Consider the following 21,268-nt stretch of genomic DNA (forward strand, 5'->3'; position numbering starts at 1 on the left):
AATAGTGGGAGGTTCTAGACCTGTATTCTGCCACTTCAGCTTCCTGAAAAAGGAATGGAATCTGAGCTGTGGATAGGGAAGGTACAAAATAAAAATCTAGTCTTATACATAAGGGGACAAAGACAAGGTCTTTTTATTAGAAACCACTGCCAACCAAAAAATTCAGTGAAAGTACATCTTTGGTTAGTTGGTTATTTTTTTTTCCTAGAGGAAAAAAGGGATAAAGGTTGACAATACACACATTGTGTGCTCACTATCTCCACATCTACCAGGTAGAGCCTTTTCTAATGATTGTAAAGGGCCAGAAAATCTGCTTACAGAGAATCACATTCTATGAACTGATGAGTTACAAAACAGCATGATTTATATTTGGGAAACAATGATCCTTAACCAAATATTAACTACTAATTTACTGAATAAAAACTGAGAGTGGGCAGCTTAAACCAATCTTATGAGCTTTCATATGCTGATGTTCAATCACATTAATAATTTAGCTACATTTAATTGTGAAATTAATATCATACGCAAGTTTTATTAGTCATTATTTCATGGTTTTAAATATAAATACTTCCAATTAATCCCAGGCATGAGTCTATGAGATAGGTATCTACATTTTCAGATTAAAAAAAAAAAAAGAAAAAAAGCAAGCAAGCAAGCAAGAAAGCAGATATACAGAAGTTAATTTGTCCAAAATTTCCTAACTATTCAATGGGTGAGCCAGGGTTGAACACCAGATCTCCCTGAAATGCCAAGCCTATAGCCCTTAGACTATTCCTAGAATGTCTCTGATTGTCACTTCACACAGATAACTCACTAGTTTAAGGCAACAAAGGTGACTCTGGAGTCTGGTCAGATGAAGAATAACCTCCATTGTCGCCTGACATCAAACTGGCAGCTCTGTCCCTGTGCCTGCTGAGCCAGGGGCCCTGGGAGCCCCAGCCACGAAAGGAATAGGCCAGAACCACCTCTTGCTGCCATAGCAATGATGCTCAGGCCTCCTGGGTTGTTGGATATTCCCTTTAGGAATTTTTCCTTTGGCACCTCACTGGACCTCACAATCTACTGCCCCAGTGAGGACAGCATTCTCCAGTCTCACATTAATAATCCCAGGCAGAGAAAGACAGTTCTGATACTTGGTTCTGGCTAAGAAAAGTCAGTGCTAACAACTTCCCAGAGTCCAATGAGAAGAACTAATCTCAGGGGGAAGTGCTGAGAGGGTAGGGAAAGGGCCCACAGATATTTACAACTTCTATATTTGCATAAAGATTCTGAAAAGGTTCATTAAGGCATCTGAGAAACCAGACATGATGTTAACTAAGGCAAAAAAAAAAAACTGAAACTGCATAGTAACTGGCATTTCAGAGATTTGGACTTTCCTTATTTAAAACAGAGAGAGTATTGTTTACACTGCCTTGGAAGTTGTTCAAAGATGTGTATTTTTAATAAGACTGAATCATGTTTTCAATCCAGCCAAAGTGATTTTATTCCATGAATACATTTTCCATGTACCATATAGTAATATTTTCAATACAATTAGCTGTCAGTCCCCAGCCTGGTGGGCACCTGACACATAGTAAGCTTTCAATAAGTATCTGTTGAATGAAAACAAAACAAAATTAATGAACTATTCATACTTCCAGGAAGATGCCTTATTCTTGCTATACTTGGTTACCTATTAAGTAGCCTCAAACCCAATCCTCCCCAACTAATTCAAATTTAAAACCCCCCTCTCAAAAGTCATACCTGTCCTAAAGCTCAACTTCATCCCTCAGTGGAGCCCAAGATTCCCAGCCCTCATCCTCCTTGACCACAGCAAAGATTAATAACCAGAACTCTCCTTGTGTCCAAGCTTCCCCAGTGCTGCCTGGAAAAGACCCAAGTTGGCCCAGGGACCACACAGATTGCATCTGAAAAAATGTATACAGTACTTCCAAACCAAGTAGGTAATTACACACACAAATACCCAACTTCCCAGCTTGCTCTAATAACTGACTACAGATGGTCCCTGACTTAGAATGGTTTGACTTAACAACTTTTCAACTTCATGATGGTACAGAAGCAATAAGCACTTAGTAGAAACCGTATTTCAAATTTTGAATTTGGATCTTTTCCCAGGCTAGAAGTATGCAGTATAGACATACACTCTAGTGATGTGGGGCAGGGGCAGTGCAGGTCCCAGTCAGCCACATGATCACGAGCGTAAACAACTGATACACTTAACCATTGTATTGCTCACTTTCAGTACAGTATTCAATATGTTACACGAGAGGGGTGCCTCAGTCGGTTAAGGGTCTGCCTTCAGCTCGGGTCATGATCCCAGAGTCCTGGGATCAAGCCCAGCATCAAGCCGAGAAGCCCAGCTTCTCCCTCTCACTCCACTGCACCCCTGGCTCGTGCTCCCTCTCAAATAAATAAAATCTTTAAAAAATACGTTACATGAGATATTCAACACTTTATTATAAAATGGGCTTTGTATTCGATGATTTTGCCCAACTGTAAGCTAATATAAGTGTTCTGAGTACCTTTAAGGTAAGCTAGACTAAGCTATGATATTCAGTAAGTTCGGTGTACTAAATGCATTTTTTACTTCTTATATTTTCAATTTATGATGGGTTTATTGGGACATAACCCCATCCTAAGTCTAAGAAAATCTGTATTTCTATTTCCTTCTAAGAATGTCCTTTCTTTGGCATGCCTCTCCCTCATGGCAAGTCACAGGACCTTCCACACAAATTTCTCTGAAACTTGCAAAGACTTCTAGTTTCCAACTGTAAAAAACACTCTGGGACTGGTTTCCTCACTGCTGCAGACTTTGCAGTCTTTCAGTTCTGGAATTACGTTCACCAAAATCTAAAACTTATACCCTATCATCCACAGTTAATGATTTCACTGGAAACAACCCAATGTCTAACACTAACAGGTGAAAAATTTTTAAAAAATGTAAATACACACACAGGCAAACAAAAGATTTGTTGCACAACTATTTCAAAAAGCAATTTTTTTAAAGATTTATTTTAGAGAGAGAGAGAGCACGAGCAAGCATGAGTTTGGGGAGGGGTACAGGGAGAGGAGAGAGAAATCTCAAGTAGACTGCCTGCTTAGGACAGAGCCCAATGACCACGAGCTCATGACCTGAGCCAAAATCAAGAGTCAGGATGCTTAACCAACTGAGCCACCCAAGTGCCCCACAGAAAGCATTTTTAAATGTGTTTCAATTAACTGAAATAACATAATCCTGAAGAAAGAGAATATAAAAATAATATGCATAGTTGAAAATCCAAACATTTAGAAGTCTAGAAGGAAGCATTCTATCCACTGCATTACCTAAACTATATCTGAAAGAATACTGGTTTTAAGATATAAATCAATGTTCTTCTGATAAACAAATTTGAAAAATGTTACTTTCAATGTTTCCATTTTGGAAGTCCCTATCACTATATGATATTAAAACCCCTGAGAAGACTTTAAGAGAAGAAAACTGATTAATTTTGTTTAACTCATACAATCACAAAATTATTTGACCATGGAAGTTGTTCTTACAGGAAACAAGTTGACTTGTATCTTATTCAAAAGGCACCTTGGGAGGGCAGCTTGATGGCTCAGTCAGTTAAGCCTCAGACTCGTAATTTCAACTCCGGTCATGACCTCAAGCCTCCTGGTGGCTCCGGATGCTGGCAGTGGAGCCTACTTAAGATTCTCTCTCCTCCTCTGCCCCTCCCCATGCACACTCATGCTCTTCCACTCTAAAAAAAAAAAAAAAAAAAAAAAAAGGCAGCACCTTGGGAAATGCTAAAATTCAAATCATGTTAACTGTTCTCTCTCCAGGTAGCCTAGATAATGATTTTTCTTTACATAGTCTTATTGCTTTCAAACATTCTACAATAAGCATGTCAATTTTGTAATCAGAAAAAAATCAGCAAAAAAGTGTTTAGTCCTATGTACTGTGACTCCTACTATTATTTATCATATTGGCTCTGCCACCCCTGGCAGTTCTGGGGGGAGGGTATGGGGAACAGCAGAGCAGATGCAAAGTGAACAAACCAAATGGATTTCAAATGACATTTGGGTTCAACTCAGATCTGCCACTGCCTGGCTGTGTAACCCTGGACAAATGACACTGTAAGCCTCAGTTCCTCTTCTACACAATCTCGGTAACAACTACATCTACTTTACAGAGTGATTGACAGTTAAATGCAGTAGCACCTGTCATGCACTTGACACAGTACCTGGCGAATAGTCAGTGTTCAGTAAATGCTCAATGATTGTATGACCAGAGTCCTATAAGCCACTGCCCATTGTTCTTCAATTAATATAACCCTGCTCCTCTTAATTAGTGGAAATTTGAATTAAAAAATATTTGTTCAAACTCTGAAGTAATGAAGATTCCATACTACTTTACATACTATCTTGTAAAACACATTATTTAAAAGAAAATTTACTGGGTACACCATAATGCTCAAGAAACTTTCCAAGTGCAGAGTCTATGCATAAGTGTAATTCATTCTGCCTAAAATTTTTCATTATACTTACTAAGAAAAAGTAGATCTTAATTATGTTAAATTCTGAATAGTCTTTTCTCTTTGACATCCAAACTTATCTGCAAGAATATGGAAAATATTCCTATATTACCAAAAAAAAGCAAATCCAGGAAAAACATTAATAAGACTATTTAATCATATTTGCTCTAATAAAGGCTTTTGGTCAAGGCAATGCAGGGTTAACTTTCAGACCATGCTAACGCACTGCTACCAGAACCTAAAGTTACAGCTTTATACAATCTAGAACGAATGGTGCCCATTAGCCTCTCATCCTAAATGATGCACTGTCATCACTATGTAAAAAAAAAATTTCTTCGATATGTGAGAGCCTATGGTTAGAATAGCGTCTTGCATTCCCATTTCCTCTTTTGAATAATAATGTTCTTGTATTTGACAAGAGAAAATTTTTAGTCACTACATAGCAGTCCTAACAAAAATCAAAGAAATGCAGTTAGAGTTACTCTCATCTTACAGAGAAGAAAAGTGAAATATTAAAATATAAGGCAATTCCCGCAATGGCAAAAAGAGGAAACAATCAGAATTGCAATCACCTTGGTAACACATTCCTAATCTCAGAGGGGGCGGTTTTCTCCTCTAAAAGGGAATGTGATTTTCATTAAGATGCGTACCCATTTTGTACTCGGTGTTCCAAGAACGACTTCCCTGCACCTAGCACAGAGACTTTCATGGGGGACTGATGAAGAAAACCAACCCCATCCTCTACTTCCTGGGAGAGAAAAATGAGGTCAGACACGTTCTCTCACTCGATTTCCATTTAGTACAGTAACAATGTCAGCATTACAAGAAGCTGTTTCCTAAAAAACAGGTAATGTTTATAATTTAAGAAGCGTACACTGAAAGCCTGATATGTGCTGGTGTTAATTATACAGCATGAAAGTGTGGAAGTTATCTTCTTCCACCACAGAGGAAACTCAGGTCCAATGAGGGAAAGAAAGCACCCAGCCAACAAGTGGCAGAACAGAGACTGGGTTCCAAATCTTCTGTCGCCAAGTCCATTTTGCAACAGCCGCCTGCTGAGTGTTATTCTGGCTTCTGGATGGACCAGTTTTATTTGAAACTAAAAACAATGCTGGTAAATGCCTGAGAGCCAGGCGCGCTGGTTCACCGCATTGGACAACTATAAGGTAGACTGCAGAGTAAACGGAGAGAATTAGCCTCGCTTAAAATGCTTTATGGAATACTGTATACCTGGCCATACATTAAACTTTTACTTTTACAAGATTTTGGGTTTTTTTTTCCCCTGATGAATTCTGGCTTAGAATTTCATTTGAAAATAATGTAAAATGTCAACTTGCTGCCAAAAACATTCTTAGAAAAATAAAATGAGCAAATTTGTTTTCTACTATAATATTAGCAGTTTTGTACACATCTTGAAATATAACTTCCAAAAACACTGGGAAGAAAGAACACTCATACTGATTTTTCTTTCCTAGGTGTCTATTCAACAATTTAATTTCTTCCACTCATGATATGTTTAAATTCTCAAACTCTTCTTTCATGAGCTGGAAGAAAACACCCATTATTATTTGTTCTTATTCTTTAGCTACTATTGTTCACATCAAAAGGCTAATTTCTTATACCGGTAGAATAACTGAATCAAAATAGCAAGGCTGTCGACAATTTAGATTTTAGGGTCTTGACACAAATGAGAGGAATTCTTATGCACTAATTAATCATGCAATTAATGACTAATTTCTTCAAACCTATATTCTACAAACCAAATGTTACTCTGCTATCATTATTCAAACAGGAATATTTAGGCCATAAATAATCATATAGCACTTATGTCCTGTTAAACAATCCTACCCATGATGGCCAAACCCTTGGTTTTGTGTAAGTTTGAGATGGAAACATTACTCAGAATTTTCACTTGTAGCACTAATGAGATGCATATTTCTCTTATAAACACCACCTCAGGGAATAATGCTAAAAGTTACTATCAGACCAAGAAATGAAATTTTATATTGAGTATTAAGAGATTTACAACAGCTCTTTTAATGGTGTAGTATTTGATGGTGGTTTAACAATTCACTGATTAATGGCTGCAAAGATGAATGTTAAATAATCGGTTTGATGCTTTGCGTAACTGAGCTTTTACCTCTCTAGTGAACAGGTAATCCACTGGTCTTCATCCCCAACACTGACCTCTTGCTCAGGTTCACACAAGTTCAAATAATACCTATCCAATAACTCATCATTAGGTGTCTAGGTACGTGCAGGAAATTAAATTAAACCCAGTAGTATACACAAAAGAAGTCAAGAACATGGCCCCTGCTTTCTAGGTTTTCGCAATCTAGTTAACTTAATCAAACATACCAGGAAAGAGTATTAGCACAGTAAATTGTAAACTGTGAAAAGAATGCTAAAATGACCATTTAATAATAGCAAAGAGTCGTGGTTCGGGGAGTAAATCCAGGATCCATCGATAGGGCACTAGTTATATAAGTCATGGTTCATCCCTACAAAGACATAATACATACTAGGGGAAAAAAATAGAGCCCTTTATGTAGTGAAATGGAATAATTACCAAGTTATATAATTAAGTAAAAATTTTAAAAAAGCAAGGTACAAAGCAGCACTGTGAATAAGAGAGACAGAAACAATATGCACACATATATTCATTTGCTCCTGAGTGTAAGGAGATGCACTCTCCAATATGGTAGCCAATAATTACATAAGGCTTTTCAGCACTGGATATGTGGTTACTGTGATTAAGAATTTAAATTTCAATTTTATGTAATTAAATTTCAAAACTGACTCAATGCAAAATATTTTGTTGAAGACAACATTCATGTTTTGTAGAACTAGAATCATGTTAACTTTGCATCGTGTAATATATTATTTAAGATGAATTTTTTAATGTAGTGCCTAAAAAAATTTAAATTGTATTTGTGGTTTCCATTATATTCCCATTGGACAGAGCTGGTAAACAGTATCCTACCAGGATTTGAAAGAACTGGTGACACTGACTGCCTCTGTGGAGAAAACCTGGATACCAGGAACCAAGGGACTGGATAGAGGTCTCCCACTATTTGGTCATTTTTCACTTGAATGTTGTGCCATTTGGACATATTGCCTATTAAAAAATAATGAATAAGTGGTGTGACCTATAAACACCAATGTAAAGAACTACTGTCATTAGAATAATTATCAATTATATTTTGGATGGAATCTCTGCCCCCAAAATATGGTACTTTTGAAGAGGTTATACATGGTCTTTGGCAGAAAATGCTAACGATTTAAGATCACAGAAGTGTTTCACAAACTAACAGTTCTGGAGTTACCAACTGAGTGTAAGAGATTAAAGACTTCAAGCCTCAAACTGCTTAAATCAGCAAAATGGAGCATTTAACACCACTGCCTTTTCTTTCACCACCAGACTGTTCTGTTTTTCATTTTTCCACTCATTGAATATATTGCCTATTTTCTTGTTCCTTTCTTCATCTATATCCCCAAATAAAAACTTAATTATCTCTATATTTCCATTTAGCACTGAGTGCATCTACTTAGCTAAGCGAAGAAGGCAGGGAAAACTAGAGGTATTCCCCTTTGCAACACACAAAATTTAACTTTTTTTCCATGAAGCAGTAGTGCAAAAACATAAGCAGAGCACAAAGGGCTCAAGTAAATGAGTACTATATACAATGACTGAGATGCACTTCATGTATTTAAACATAAAATGAAAAATCACATTGCATATGTACAGGGTATTACGATTTCTCTCAAATTTTCCCATCTTATTTTAAAAACCAATACTTCAGAAATGTTTTCTGCTTTGACATAGCTGGGTTTTTTAAAGATTTTATTTATTTATTTGAGAGAGAGCACAAGATCCGAGTGAGGGGCAGAGGGAGAAGCACACTCCCCACGGAGCCGGGAGCCCAATGCGGACTTGATGACGCTTAACCACCTGAGCCACCCAGGCACCCTGACACAGCTCATTTTGGAGCTTAAAATACATATATCAATGAAAACTGGTTTTAATTAGCATTGTTACGTTTAAGGGGGGGGGGAAGCCGCCATTCTCAATTGGAAAGCACACCCTGCCTTTTCTTACTCCTCAAGAATGTTTTTGACATAGGGCTACATTGGTAAAGATCATTTTTGAGGAAATACTCCTAAGGCCACAGAGAGAATGTGTGCAAAGCCATTCACAACTCAGCCCAAGTAAGACAGGTTCCTCACCAGTCACACAGATCACACACCAGAATGAATCATCCACACAATAAGCAGAGGTTTTGACAAGGTTTGATTCAGACAGCAGGACATTCTACATAGCCTTTAACTATTAAAACAAAATGGCCAAGTGCCAGGATTTTTAAAAATTACTTCTTGACAGGAAATCTTATGAAATTCCCTGTGAAGATCAACAGATGGTAAAAGATGGAATTAAATAGCCATCACTGTACTGCTCCCCTGCCTCCCAAGCTCTGTATGCCTTCAGACAGCCCATCATTTCTTCGTATCCCAAGGCTGTTCCTTTAATACCAACAGTGTCTCTGTGTTCAAACCATTCCAATTATCTGTGGGGTTCCAGAAACTTGGTCTCTACCTTGCCTAAATTTCACTAATCCAAATCCACGATATTCAAATACTCATCACCACCAACTTGATGTGCTTAATATCTGGAAGAATACAAAAAATGGATTTGGTTTACCAAAAATTACAGCAAATATTCATTTAACACCTTCAGATAACTTTTAGAATTGTCACTAATTTGAACTTGCATGATCTGCTTAGTGTCCTAAATCACTATGATTCACAAAAAAATGAAAACCTCAAAATGGTGCATCCCCAACATATATATGTAATCCTGAATTTGATTAGAAACACTCTAGGGGCACCTGGGTGGCTAGCTAAGTCGGTAAAGCATCTGCCTTCAGCTCGGGTCATGGTCCCAGAGTCCTAGGATGGAGCCCTGCATTGGGCTCCCTGCTCAGCAGGGAGCCTGCTTCTCCCTCTCCCTCTGCCGCTCCCCCTGCTTGTGTTCTGTTGAATAAATAAATAAAATCTTAAAAAAAAAAAAAAGAAGAAGAAGAAAAAGAAAAAAGAAAAAACTCTAAAAACACCATTAGTAAATTCAAGTCTATACCACTTACAACTACCAAGTTAGTTGGAAACATGTGCCTAGGCCTCACAAGGATACCATAAACTTCAGGACTAAATTTTCTTAGCATCATCTATGAATGAATTTCCTTGTTTTTCTACATACACACAGGATCACAGACGATTAGGCATAAGTTAGACATTGCCCCTTTCAGACAAGGTTGTATTTCAAAAATGATATATGGTAATCAGATAAAGGGCTAGTATCCAAAATCTGTAAAGAACTTATCAAACTCAACACCCAGGGAACAAATAATCCAATCAAGAAATGGGCAGAAGACATGAAGAGACATTTCTTCAAAGAAGACATACAAATGGCCAACAGACACATGAAAAAATACTCAACATCACTCGGCATCAGGGAAATACAAATCAAAACCACAATGAGATACCATCTCATACCAGTCAGAATGGCTAAAATTAACAAGTCTGGAAATGATAGATGTTGGCGAGGATGCAGAGAAAGGGGAGCCCTCCTACACTGCTGATAGGAATGCAAGCTTGTGCAGCCACTCTGGAAAACAGTACGTAGGTTCCTCAAAAAGTTGAAAATAGAGCTACCCTATGACCCAGCAATTATACTACTGGGTATTTACCCCAAAGATACAAACGTAGTAATCTGAAGGGGCACCTGTACTCCAATATTCATAGCAGCAATGTCCACAATAGCCAAACTATGGAAAGAGCCCAGATGTCCACTGACAGATGAATGGATAAAGAAAATGTGGTGTGTGTGTGTGTGTGTATATATATATGTATATATATATATATATATAATGTATATATATATATAAAATATATATATAAAATATATGTATATATATAAATATAAAATATATATATACATATATATATAAAATGGAATATCATGCAGCCATCAAAAAAATGAAATCTTACCATTTGCAACGACGTGAATGGAACTAGAGGGTATTATGCTAGGCGAAATAAGTCAATCAGAGAAAGACAATTATCATATGATCTCACTCATATGTGGAATTTGAGGAACAAGGCAGAGGATCATAGGGGAAGAGATGAAAAAATGAAACAAGAAACCAGAGGAGGAGACAAACCATAAGAGACTCTTAATCTTAGAAAACAAACCGAGGGTTGCTGGAGTGGAGGGGGATGGGAGGGGTGGGGTGGCTGGATGATGGACACTGGGGAAGGTATGTGTTGTGGTGAGCGCTGTATATTGTGTAAGACCAATGAATCACAGACCTGTACTCCTGAAACAAATAATACACTATAGGTTAATAATTTAAAAAACGATATGTGGTAAACTGGAGTAAATTACAGGTGGGAATAAGTTCTAGATAAAAATTTGTCCCAATTAAAATGTGAGGCGAAAAATCAGTATATTTCCCCTTTCAGATCACTCGTTTTTCATTCAAAAAAAAGTCATCCCTAACTTTCCTAGAAAGGTAAATGTTCACAGGTAATATAAAACTATCACGGTAAAACTTGCCCTCTTTTAGAGAAAGAAAACTGAAGATAAAAGGCTGGTAGCATGGGATTACAACATAAAATTTAAAAATTAGTTTATTTTCATATGCTAAAATTCTTTTCTGCCACCTCCAGCTTTGCTCTCCTAAAGCAGAAAAGAAAGATTTTCATTTGAAATTAAAGCATCTAGCTGCTTTCTGGGAATGGACATCTTAAATAAAAGCGAAAGACTAGAAGAAACCACTCCCATAATCTAGTAAGCACTTCAGTTAGGAGTTTTGCTGCCAGCAAATGATGGAATCATGAATACCCGAGAACATGAGGGGACTGCCTGAGACCATGAGGTTCTTTAACACAGTCACCCTGTCTCTTTCCTAATTCTATTAAAGCACTGATACTTGACTGGCAGGCATAAAAGAACAAGAAAGAAACAAAGGGTTGCTCTTCTGACACTTCCACTTTAGCACAAAGGAAATAATAAATTCAGCAGCTCTTATAATTAGCTTGACTACTGTTGACTTAATTTGGCCTAGAAACTACTGCATGTCCATTAGACATGGGAATGGTAGGGTGGTAGCCATGTTCCGATTTAGCAACTCAATTTCCTGTTTTTCCAGCAGATCTGAACTGATAGCAACTGTAGCAGCTGTTAAAATTCTGGCTCCTGTCACCACTACTCCCCTTGGGGTCATCTCATACTTCCTCACTTCCATTTCTCCAGAAATAATAGCGTGTGTGCATGTGCATGCAGGTTAGAGAGATGAAAATCCTCAAGGACTGGTGATAAATGCCCCATTTAGGTTTCAGCATCTTAACTCTACTTCCTTACAAATATAAATATACCTTGGTATAAGTGCAGAAGCTGTAATATTGGCTACCAAGTGAAATGGTATATTTAAATTTAAAAAGTACAGTGGAAGGCATACCTTGGTGTTAATCCTCCAAATTAATCACACTGAAAAATAATGCACTTCTTCCAATGACACTACTATTTTAAAAATATATTCTGATGTCATTGGCTTTCAACTCTGTCTAAAGTCAACCTACACGTTAAAGAGAAAATCAGAATCATTATTTTATAGGCATTACCATATCATCGACCTAAACTATTATAATTCAGGTGCTTTTTCAACCCCACTTCAAAGGGTTGCCTCTGAACCACTTGGGTTATTTTCAAAAATCAACCCACACACACACACACACACACACACAAAATATGGTATTTCACTCTTAATTCTGTCCAAAGTCATTTTCTACAAGTCTGAGGCAATTACAAAAGAAACCCTCTCTCCCATTAACCCAGACAGCAGTCCCCATCATCTGCGGTTTCGCTTTGGGCAGTTTCGGTCGTCAGTGGTCAGCAGACCATCCCCCTCTGAGGAATCGTCACAAGGTCAGTTGTAGCCTCACCCTGCGTCACGTGGCCTGCGCCTCATGGGGCCGCGTCACGGGGCCCGCGTCACCCACCTCGCTTCATCTCCTCACGAAGGCATTCTATCATGTCACGTCATCACTGGAAGGGTGAGTACAGTCCCATATTGGGGGGAGAGGGGGGGAGTATGGAGCGTGCACACGTGAGCACACGCGTGAGCACACGCGGGAGTGAGAGAGACCAACCACATTCACTTAACTTTTATTACATATTATATAATGTGGCGTCTCTCCCCATCGGACGGGGGCCCCCAAATGTGGGGCGAGGATCAAGTGGCGTCGTGGTGGTGAAAGAATTCACCTGAGGCAGAACAAAGGAGAGAGAGTTTATGGAATAGGCAGCGCTGCAAGGGAGCCTCAGGCAGGACAGCGGAGGAGAGACTGACAAAGGAGGCAACGGGGTGGGGGCTCCTTTTAAAGAGGGAAAGTGAGGAAGTCTGGGCACGTATGGAATTTTCCCTTTGTGGTAACTGTGCCAGGTTGTACGTAGGCCAGTGGTGAGTTAGAGCCTATGGATATTCTGAGGTGGCTCACCTGATGGGCTCGTCTGTATTCAGCCAAGTGGTCTCTGTGGACCCTCTCGACATTCCATTGCTCCAACCTGTTGCCCCGAAGCAACCTCTACAGATAACTTATAATTGTTAGGGCTGTTCTATTTTATGATGAGTCGTGCGGTTAATCTCTTACTGTGCTATCACAGGTGTGTATGCAGAGGGGGGGGAATGGTATATACAGGGTTTGGTACTATCCCCAGTTTCAGGCATCCACTGGGGCTGGAACATATCCCCCATGGAGAAAGGGGGGTGGGGAAGACTACGGTACTTTATATATAATTGTTTACATTATCTCTGAAGCTCTAATTTCAATGGCCAGAGTGTTTCTAACAGAACAAGACTAACTAGGGAGAATTAAAATGAGGGATTCTGAGGCAGTTCTTCTCCCTGTTTCCCTAGCACCCCCATTCTCACCACCTCATAACCACAAACCCGAAAGCCTTAATGGGGCTGTTTTTTCTCTGAAGAGTGGGCAATTAAGAAACCTACCTGATTTAGCAGTATATGTGCTCTCCTCCCACCAAATTTCTGAAGGCCTGTTTCTAAGTAATATCCCTGAGCTATATAGCATGAAAAAGCACAGATACAATCAGGATATCACCCAACACAGGGCACAACACATATTGGAAACCCAAATACCTTAATTTATTGCTAATGAAACCTGGAAATTCTGACCTTTGTAAAGATTTATCACCATTTAAAATGTATTAAAACTTACAAATAGGACCAAGTTTTCAGCTTTCTAGGAGTTGAGCTTAATAGACTCTTTCTCCTGCCTTGGCATTCTTTGCTGTCTTAATACTGAGATGACCATCCCAATTAAAGTACTTTCTTTGTCAAATTATTCCACATTTCAACTCTACAGCTTTATGTCTAAAGCCATTAAATAGTTTTAACTTATTTACATTTATAAACAGCATTGTGAACTTAAACTATATGAAAATAATAATAAATTACCCAAGCTCACTCTAGCATTTTTCTAAAGACTAGTCAGTCTTTAAGAAGCTTTTCCAAGGGATTCATTCCTCAGATATGAAGTTTGTATGCAAAACTGAAGACATTTGGCCCTTTATAAATAGTCCTGGGAAACTTCTTTCTCCCATACTTTTAGTTTATTTTTACTCTAACAGATGGGGAAAAAATTTAGCAAAGCAGTCATTAAAAAAAAGGGGGGGGGGGGCTTACAACAACTACCATACTAATGTTAGAACACTAAAAGCTTACAGATATGAAATATCTTTAACGACAACAAAAACACTTGCTGGAAATATAAAGGCAGTTTGACTTAACTCATAAGGTAGGTATAGACTCAAAGACCTAGACAGGAACTCCTTCAGCTTTGTTCCTAAACATCTTAACTATGTATTAGTCATTTTTCATGAAAGTGTCTCCAGCATAGAAGTTTAGAACTTCTCTTTAAAATATATTCCAATATCATACGTTAAAATTTTACAATGCTTGGGACCACGCCTGTTTTCACTTAATCACCATTCTGCAAATCTCTTACTATATTTTGTTATATGCAAACAGAACATTAATCATTTTGTTCCAATTTATATTTAAGTTTAACACTTAGAAGTCCTCCTGCCAGTAAATAAATTTGAATTAAATAATCACGACTTCATTTATCTATTTCATAAGTTAGGTCAGGAGGGTCACCAAACTTTATATATGGCCACAAGGTAAATATTTTTAGCTTTGCAGGCCATACGATCTCTGTCTGGGCTATTCAGCTGTGATAGGAAGGCAGTCATAGACCATATGCAAATGAGCAAGTATGGCTGTGTGCCAATAAAACTCTATAGAAACAGAGGATAAGAGATTAATATTCAGAATATATACAAAACTCCTAAAATTCAACAACCAAAAAAGCAAACCCAAATAAAAAATAGGCAAAGAACTTAAACATTTCTCAAAAGAACATAAGCAAATAAATAAGGACATGAAATGATGCTCAACATCAGTAATCACTAGGAAAATGCAAATCAAAACTACAATGAGATACCACCTCACACTCATTAAGATGGCTACTATAAAAAAAAAAAACAACAACAAACAAACAAAACCAGAAACCAACAAGGGTCGACAACCCTTGCGCGCTATTGTTGGGAATGTTAAAACAGTACAACCAATATGGAAAAGACTATGGTCACCCTCGGAAAATTAAAAATAAAATTACCATTTGATCCAGCAATTCTACTTCAAAAGAACTGAAAGCAGGGTCTTAAAAAGATATTTGCATACCCATGTTCCTAGCAGCATTATTCACAATATCTACAATAAGAAAGCAACCCAGTGTCCATACACAGGTAAATGGATAAGCAAAATGTAGAATATTATTCAGCCCTAAAAAAGGAAATTCTGAGATATGATACAATATGAACTTTGAGAACATTATGCTAAATTAAATAAACCAGTCACAAAAAAAAAAAAAAATAGACTGTTTGATTCCACTTCTATGAGCTACCTAGAGGGGTCAAAATCACAGAGACAGAAAGTAGAATGGGGGCTGCCAGGGGATGGGGGGAAGGAGAGTGGGAGCTATGTTTAACAGCTATGAAGTTTCACTTCTACAAGATGAAGAGAGTTCTGGAAATGGATGGTGGTGCTGGCTTTACAACAATATGAATGTACCACTGAACTGTACACTTAAAAATGTTTAAGATAAATCTTGTGATATGCATTTTATCACCAAAAAAAATACAGTTAAACCCAAATAGGTGAAGGGCCCATTTCAGCCTTCTGGACTTGCTTTTGCTGGGCCATAGTTTGCTGATCAGAGACTGAAGCTATTGCATATTAAGCCTAAAGCATAAACATAATGTTTTAAAGCTAACATGAAAGTACTATTTCCATACTAACATCCTGTTCTTTTCCTGCATAGCGAATTTCTTTGGTAAAGCTCTTAACATCAGGAGCCAATCTCCTAGTACCTAGAAAAACGTTTTACATAAAGTAAGGGCTCACAAGTTTTGACTAATTAGTTAAATGAAAGTAGTTGTCTCAATAACATGAAGCATGACATTTGTTACATAAATACACCTGGCATTTCCATACTGTAATAAGGTCATAACGTTATTCAATATCCTTTAACACATTTAGAGGAAATTCGACTTTGGACAGAAAGTCTAATATTACCTTAATTTCATTTTTCTTATTTGATAATCAAAAATTCCTGCTTTTGAAAGTACAGTATAAATTTGATAGCCACCTAATAGCAAAAATAAGTAGCTTGTCATATGACAAAAGAGTTAAATCATCCCAAACCACATGAAATGTTAAATATTTTGAAGACATAAACCAAACATTTAAGTTCCTTTTAAATCCTAGGATTGGGGTTTCTCATATGCATTAGAATTTGTAGGAGTTTTTTAAGAATACAGACATGATTCTAAAAAGAGTCAAGGCAAGACACTTATAAAGGCACTCTAAATAAAAATACTCTAGCCAGCCATTCAGAGTAATCCATAGCGGCAAACACTGGGTGCCAACATGCCTACTGAGGAAGAGTACAGGTATGGGGATCAGATCTTGTTTCTGTTATTCTTTCATCACTTCAAGTTTTGTGGCTCTGAGTTTGTTATTTTAGCTCTCAGAGCCTCGGTTTCCACAACTGCAAAGCAGAGTTAAAGTACTTCCTCAGAAAGGAGCAGCAATTTTTTTTTTAATATCACTGTAAAGGACCTAAATGGAATCTTTAAAGCAGCAAACTAAAGCTGAAAGTGAGGATCGTGAGTTGCCTAAAAATGATTAATAACAACCCTCATGCCATTTATGGCTTCATCTCCATCTCACGTGTTGACATCTACTTAATGGTTCTCAGATCTGATAGCCCATTACAATCACTGGAGCAGCATTTAACACCTCTCCACAGCTTGTCGCCGCCAGCACAGGCCAAATAAAATCAGAACAGGTAGCAGGTGTGAGAGCATGGGTGTTAGTTTTAAAGATCCCTAGGTAATTCTCATATTGAAACCTCAGCTAAGGTACTCAACTTCTAAGTAGTCAATAAATGTCAGCTAACAAGAATTCAGTTTATACAATCAGTAAAATTTTAGAGCCAGCAGTGCATTCAAAGAACAGCTTAAAAAAGTATCTGCTAAATCAATTTTTTTCTATGCCTACAATGAACTCCATAGCTCCAAAGCTGCAAAATTAGAAAGTAGGTTTTCTACCCCCGTCCATTCCTGAAAATTTGTTTCAGAATCAAAACGTAAAGGTCCCTCAGCAAGATTAACTACACTTGTGACATTTAAATTTCAATGAATTTTAAAAGGGGGGTGGTATCTGTCAGGGCAAGTAAAAAACACAAGCAGTAGTAGTGCTAAAGATAATGTACCCATACTGACTCTTTGAAATTTAAATGTATCTTACAGTGGTCAGGAAAAGATTTAAAAAAAAAAAAAAAAAAAAGGCAATAAACTAGGCAACCAAAGTCCTGGGTTTTCCTTCAGGTTTTGCCACTCATTTGTTCACTTAAGCAAAGTCACTCAGTGTCTCCAGGCTTCAGATTCTCATTTGTAAAATACAGAGTTGCACTAGATTTCTTTTAAATGACCTGTTACAACAATGTAAAACTTGGAAAATTACAGAGGGATTCTTTAGAGCAAGGATATCTAAGGAGGACTAAACTAGGCCTCATAGGTTATTAGAGTCATGAGTCATGGTTTAATTAGTTTTATAGTAAGGAATTTACTTCCCAAACCCAATAATTTATTGTAACATTTTGAGATTGCTCCCTGCTACCTCCCATAAACCCATACCTAGGATACTTTTTCCCCCACACAATTAAATCATTTTTAACGTTCTGGACTTTTTGAGAAAAAGAACAAAAGCAATACTGTACTGAATATTCAACAAATATAAAAGGCACTTGGGATATGCCAAAGGACAAGATAGAAAAGTGAAAGGTGATATTTTTTTATGTTTATATTTTGCAGACATTGATCACTTCTCTAAATAGAATGCAGGGTAAAATGATACAGTCGGGGTGTTACTCTAGATGTCAGAGCATTTTTGCAGATGTCTCTCCTTAAATTTGGAGAGAGGTCAAATTCCTTAAAAGTATTTTTCTTCATAGCTGAATTAGATAAAGCAGTTTTGTACGTTATTTTCAAGAATGTTTCAGTTTAACCTTTAAATTCTCGACAGTGAAATCTGAAGTATCTTAACTGTAGTTGTGCTTATCATTAGATAGCTCTTTCCACGCCTTCATCCATAACCATCCGATCTCACCTATTTCACTCAAAAGTATTGATTTCTGAACACCAGTAAGTGTACTTCGTGTCTATGCATATGCTGTCATTTTTTTTAATTGTCCCATAACCTAATCCATTTTCAAATCCACCAGTTTAATACTATCTTATTTTGTGGCACCCAAATATATTTCTGTATTCCTTAAAGTTGTTTCATCTTCAATTTACGTATCTCTTAAGTTCCATTTAGAGGCACATGCTTTTATGATTAAGATCTTTCTACCGATATATTTCTTTACTCACACATCCTGATGTGAGAATAAATGGAAGAATATATAATGCTGAACAATGAAAACACTGGGAAAATAATAGGAACGGAAGTCAACAGTAACAGGGCTATTTGCAGAGGGGAGAAGACAGTTCGAACAAATGAAAGAATTCATACACTACATGTTTCCTCTACGTAAGCATTATACTAAATATCTTTTTTATTAGTCATGTTGCTTTGAGACTTTTCCATGTTTCCTCTAGACAACTGCCAATGTTCGCATGGTCTCTGATGAATAAACATGCTGTGACTTGCTTCTAAGGAAACGCCTGTCATGTTCCAGGGAAAAATGACTTCTCTACTCTTAAATCAGGAAAACTGTACAACTCTCATTCATTAGTTACAAAGTCGATTTTTCCTTAACGTTTCTTTCCTGGAATGTTTGTGTTCTCTTTAGAGCATTAGATTATCACAAAAGAAACTGACTTGGGAGAACAAATGTAGGAAAAGTTATGCTACATCAAAGGGGTTCCCACTTCAGAAGCTCAAAGAGCGCCCATGTTAAGCCTTCACTGTTTACCAAGACGAAGGTTATTTTCAGGTTCTCCCCATCTCTTGCAGAACTACCTGTTCTCATTACTGTTTACCCAAACGCTTAGCAAGGTGATTATTAGCATATCTGGCAGGAAGACATGCTTCATTTAATATTAACTCACCGTGTGACAGCCCCTTACCCTCCAATCTCAATTCAAACACGTGAGGACACAAAGAAAAGTATCTTGTTTGCAGTCTGACTTTGCGCTACGCTTTGGCACCAGCAATTGGCCACAGGCACACACACCCCCAGTCAGAGGCGCTCACCCTGCTGGGTCCCGGAACTGTCATGAAGGCTGACAGCTGGTACACTCTCCCGTTGCCCTCCACCGCTCGCAGAAAGCCCCTTCCTTACAGTCACTTTGACACTGCTCACCTGCTTGGGCCTCAGCCCTCAGCCAAGGAAACTTTCTTCCCCCCTCCCAAGTGCTCACTTACAGGTATCGTCCGCCCCTCTTCCAGAGCACCAAACAAGGGGCTCTTTGTTACAATTTTTGTTCTAGGACTCCTCACCCAATTCCTGGCATTCAGCTGCCCTTCAGCACTCAGAGCAGCCCCAGGAGAAAAGCTATCAAAACTGCCATAGCCCTCCGCCCCCGCGCCCGGGCGGCCTCCAAAGAGGCCGGGAGGAAGCAGCCTCCTCGGCTGCCTATCCAGCCAGTGAGTCAGGCAGCTGGCAGGGCAGCGAGTTGCCAGTCAGGTAAACGCGCTGCGGCCTTGCTGCCCTCGCCCTCCCGGGAGAACTTCGACGCGGCGCTCTAAGCTTACCCTGTTGAGGCGGCAGGAGGTGTGGGCGCCGCCAGGGCGTCCTGCGCGCGCGGGGTGCGGCTGTCCATCGCCCTGCGGGGCGCTGCGCGGGCTCCAGCTCCGAGGCGGCGTGTCACTGCTAGAATGGGAGAGGCCGGCTGGTCAGGGCGAGACGCGCAACTACCCGAGGCCTGAGCGAGGCGGGACGCGCGTCAAGTGCCCGCCCGAGCCCCCCCAGCCCCGGGCCGGTCCGCCTTCGGGTGCGCTTCCACCTGCGGGCCGAGGCTCCCAGCCCGCGGGCGCCCCTGCCTCAGGTCCTAGCGGCCGCCCGCAACTGCGGCGGCGGAAGGCGGCGCTGCAGCCCCCGCCCCGTGGGGCTTACTGGGTAGCCATTTGGCGCCTCTCGGGGCGGGAGAGGAGCTGCCCAGGCTGGAAGGAGGAGCAGCGGGGCAAGAAGCGAGGCTCACGGGCACCAACGCCACGCCGGCAGCGCGTCTCCGGGCTCCCCGGCCGAGTCTGCACAAACAAAACGCCCTGGGAAAACTTTTCGCGGAGAAAAGTTAGGAGGGCTAATTCTCTTTTCCCACCCAGGGCTCCTACTTTCTTTTCAGAAGGAGACAGTGGCTCGCCTGTTCTTTCCCGCGGCTTCCTCTCCCACTCTTCCCTCCCCCGGACCGCGCGCTTGTAGTTGGTCTCTCAAGCCAGGACTTGAAGGAGGAGAGCGCGGCAGCCTCTCCCAAGCTCAGCCCCGCGCGGGCCGGGCCGAGGCAGCGCCTCCCCCTGCCCTGCGGGCGGGGTGGCTGGCCCTCACGGGGCGCCGCGGGGCCTTGCCCAAGCCGGCTCACTCACCCTGCCCCATTTCCCTGCCCAGAGCCCCGGAGCTCGCCGCCACCTCCGCGGGTCGGCCACCTAGAAGTAGTGATGCGGCTCGGCTGCATCGGAGCGAGAGAGGCAGTGAGCCGGAGTCAGAAACGGGCGGGGGTGGGCAGGGACCGTGTAGGAATTTCCCTCCCACCCTATTTCGGGTCTTTGGGGTCCGGCTGGGGGAGCGGAAGGAAAGGAAACTCCCATGCAGAGAGTTCCCATTCCCATCGCTAGGGAGCCGAACAGGTGGGGAGGAAGGGAGGGTACCAGCCCTACGAGGACAGGAGGGGAGGACCCGGGCTGCCGCGGAAGTGCGGAGAGAAACTCGCCGAACGGGGCCTGCAGGTTGCTCTCCCAGCGGTTCGACCTTCCACATCCCGGACGGTTTGATTTTTTTTTCCCCCAACTTAACCTCTGAGGTTGCAATTCGATTAAAAGCGCACCTGTGACACTGTGATTTTTACAATCGGTGGCAGGTTTAAGCTTGCCCTGTCTGCAGAGGCGTAT

At 40.0% G+C, this 21,268-nt stretch overlaps 1 protein-coding gene across 1 annotated transcript in view; it reads right to left on the bottom strand.

Moving 5' to 3' along the window:
• COBLL1 (cordon-bleu WH2 repeat protein like 1) overlaps positions 1–20,998 on the bottom strand; it is a 159,612-nt gene extending 138,614 nt beyond the window's left edge. Inside the window, 3 exon segments of the mRNA XM_045780637.2 lie at positions 19,919–20,036; positions 20,747–20,953; positions 20,956–20,998. Of these exon segments, the coding sequence (XP_045636593.2) occupies positions 19,919–20,036; positions 20,747–20,953; positions 20,956–20,989 (359 nt within the window). The 5' untranslated portion in view covers positions 20,990–20,998.
• Positions 20,999–21,268: the final 270 nt, after the last annotated feature.

The sequence above is a fragment of the Ursus americanus genome, chromosome 1, assembly GCF_024610735.1.
Source record: "Ursus americanus isolate L20-20 chromosome 1, mUrsAme1.1.p, whole genome shotgun sequence".
NCBI lineage: Eukaryota > Metazoa > Chordata > Mammalia > Carnivora > Ursidae > Ursus > Ursus americanus.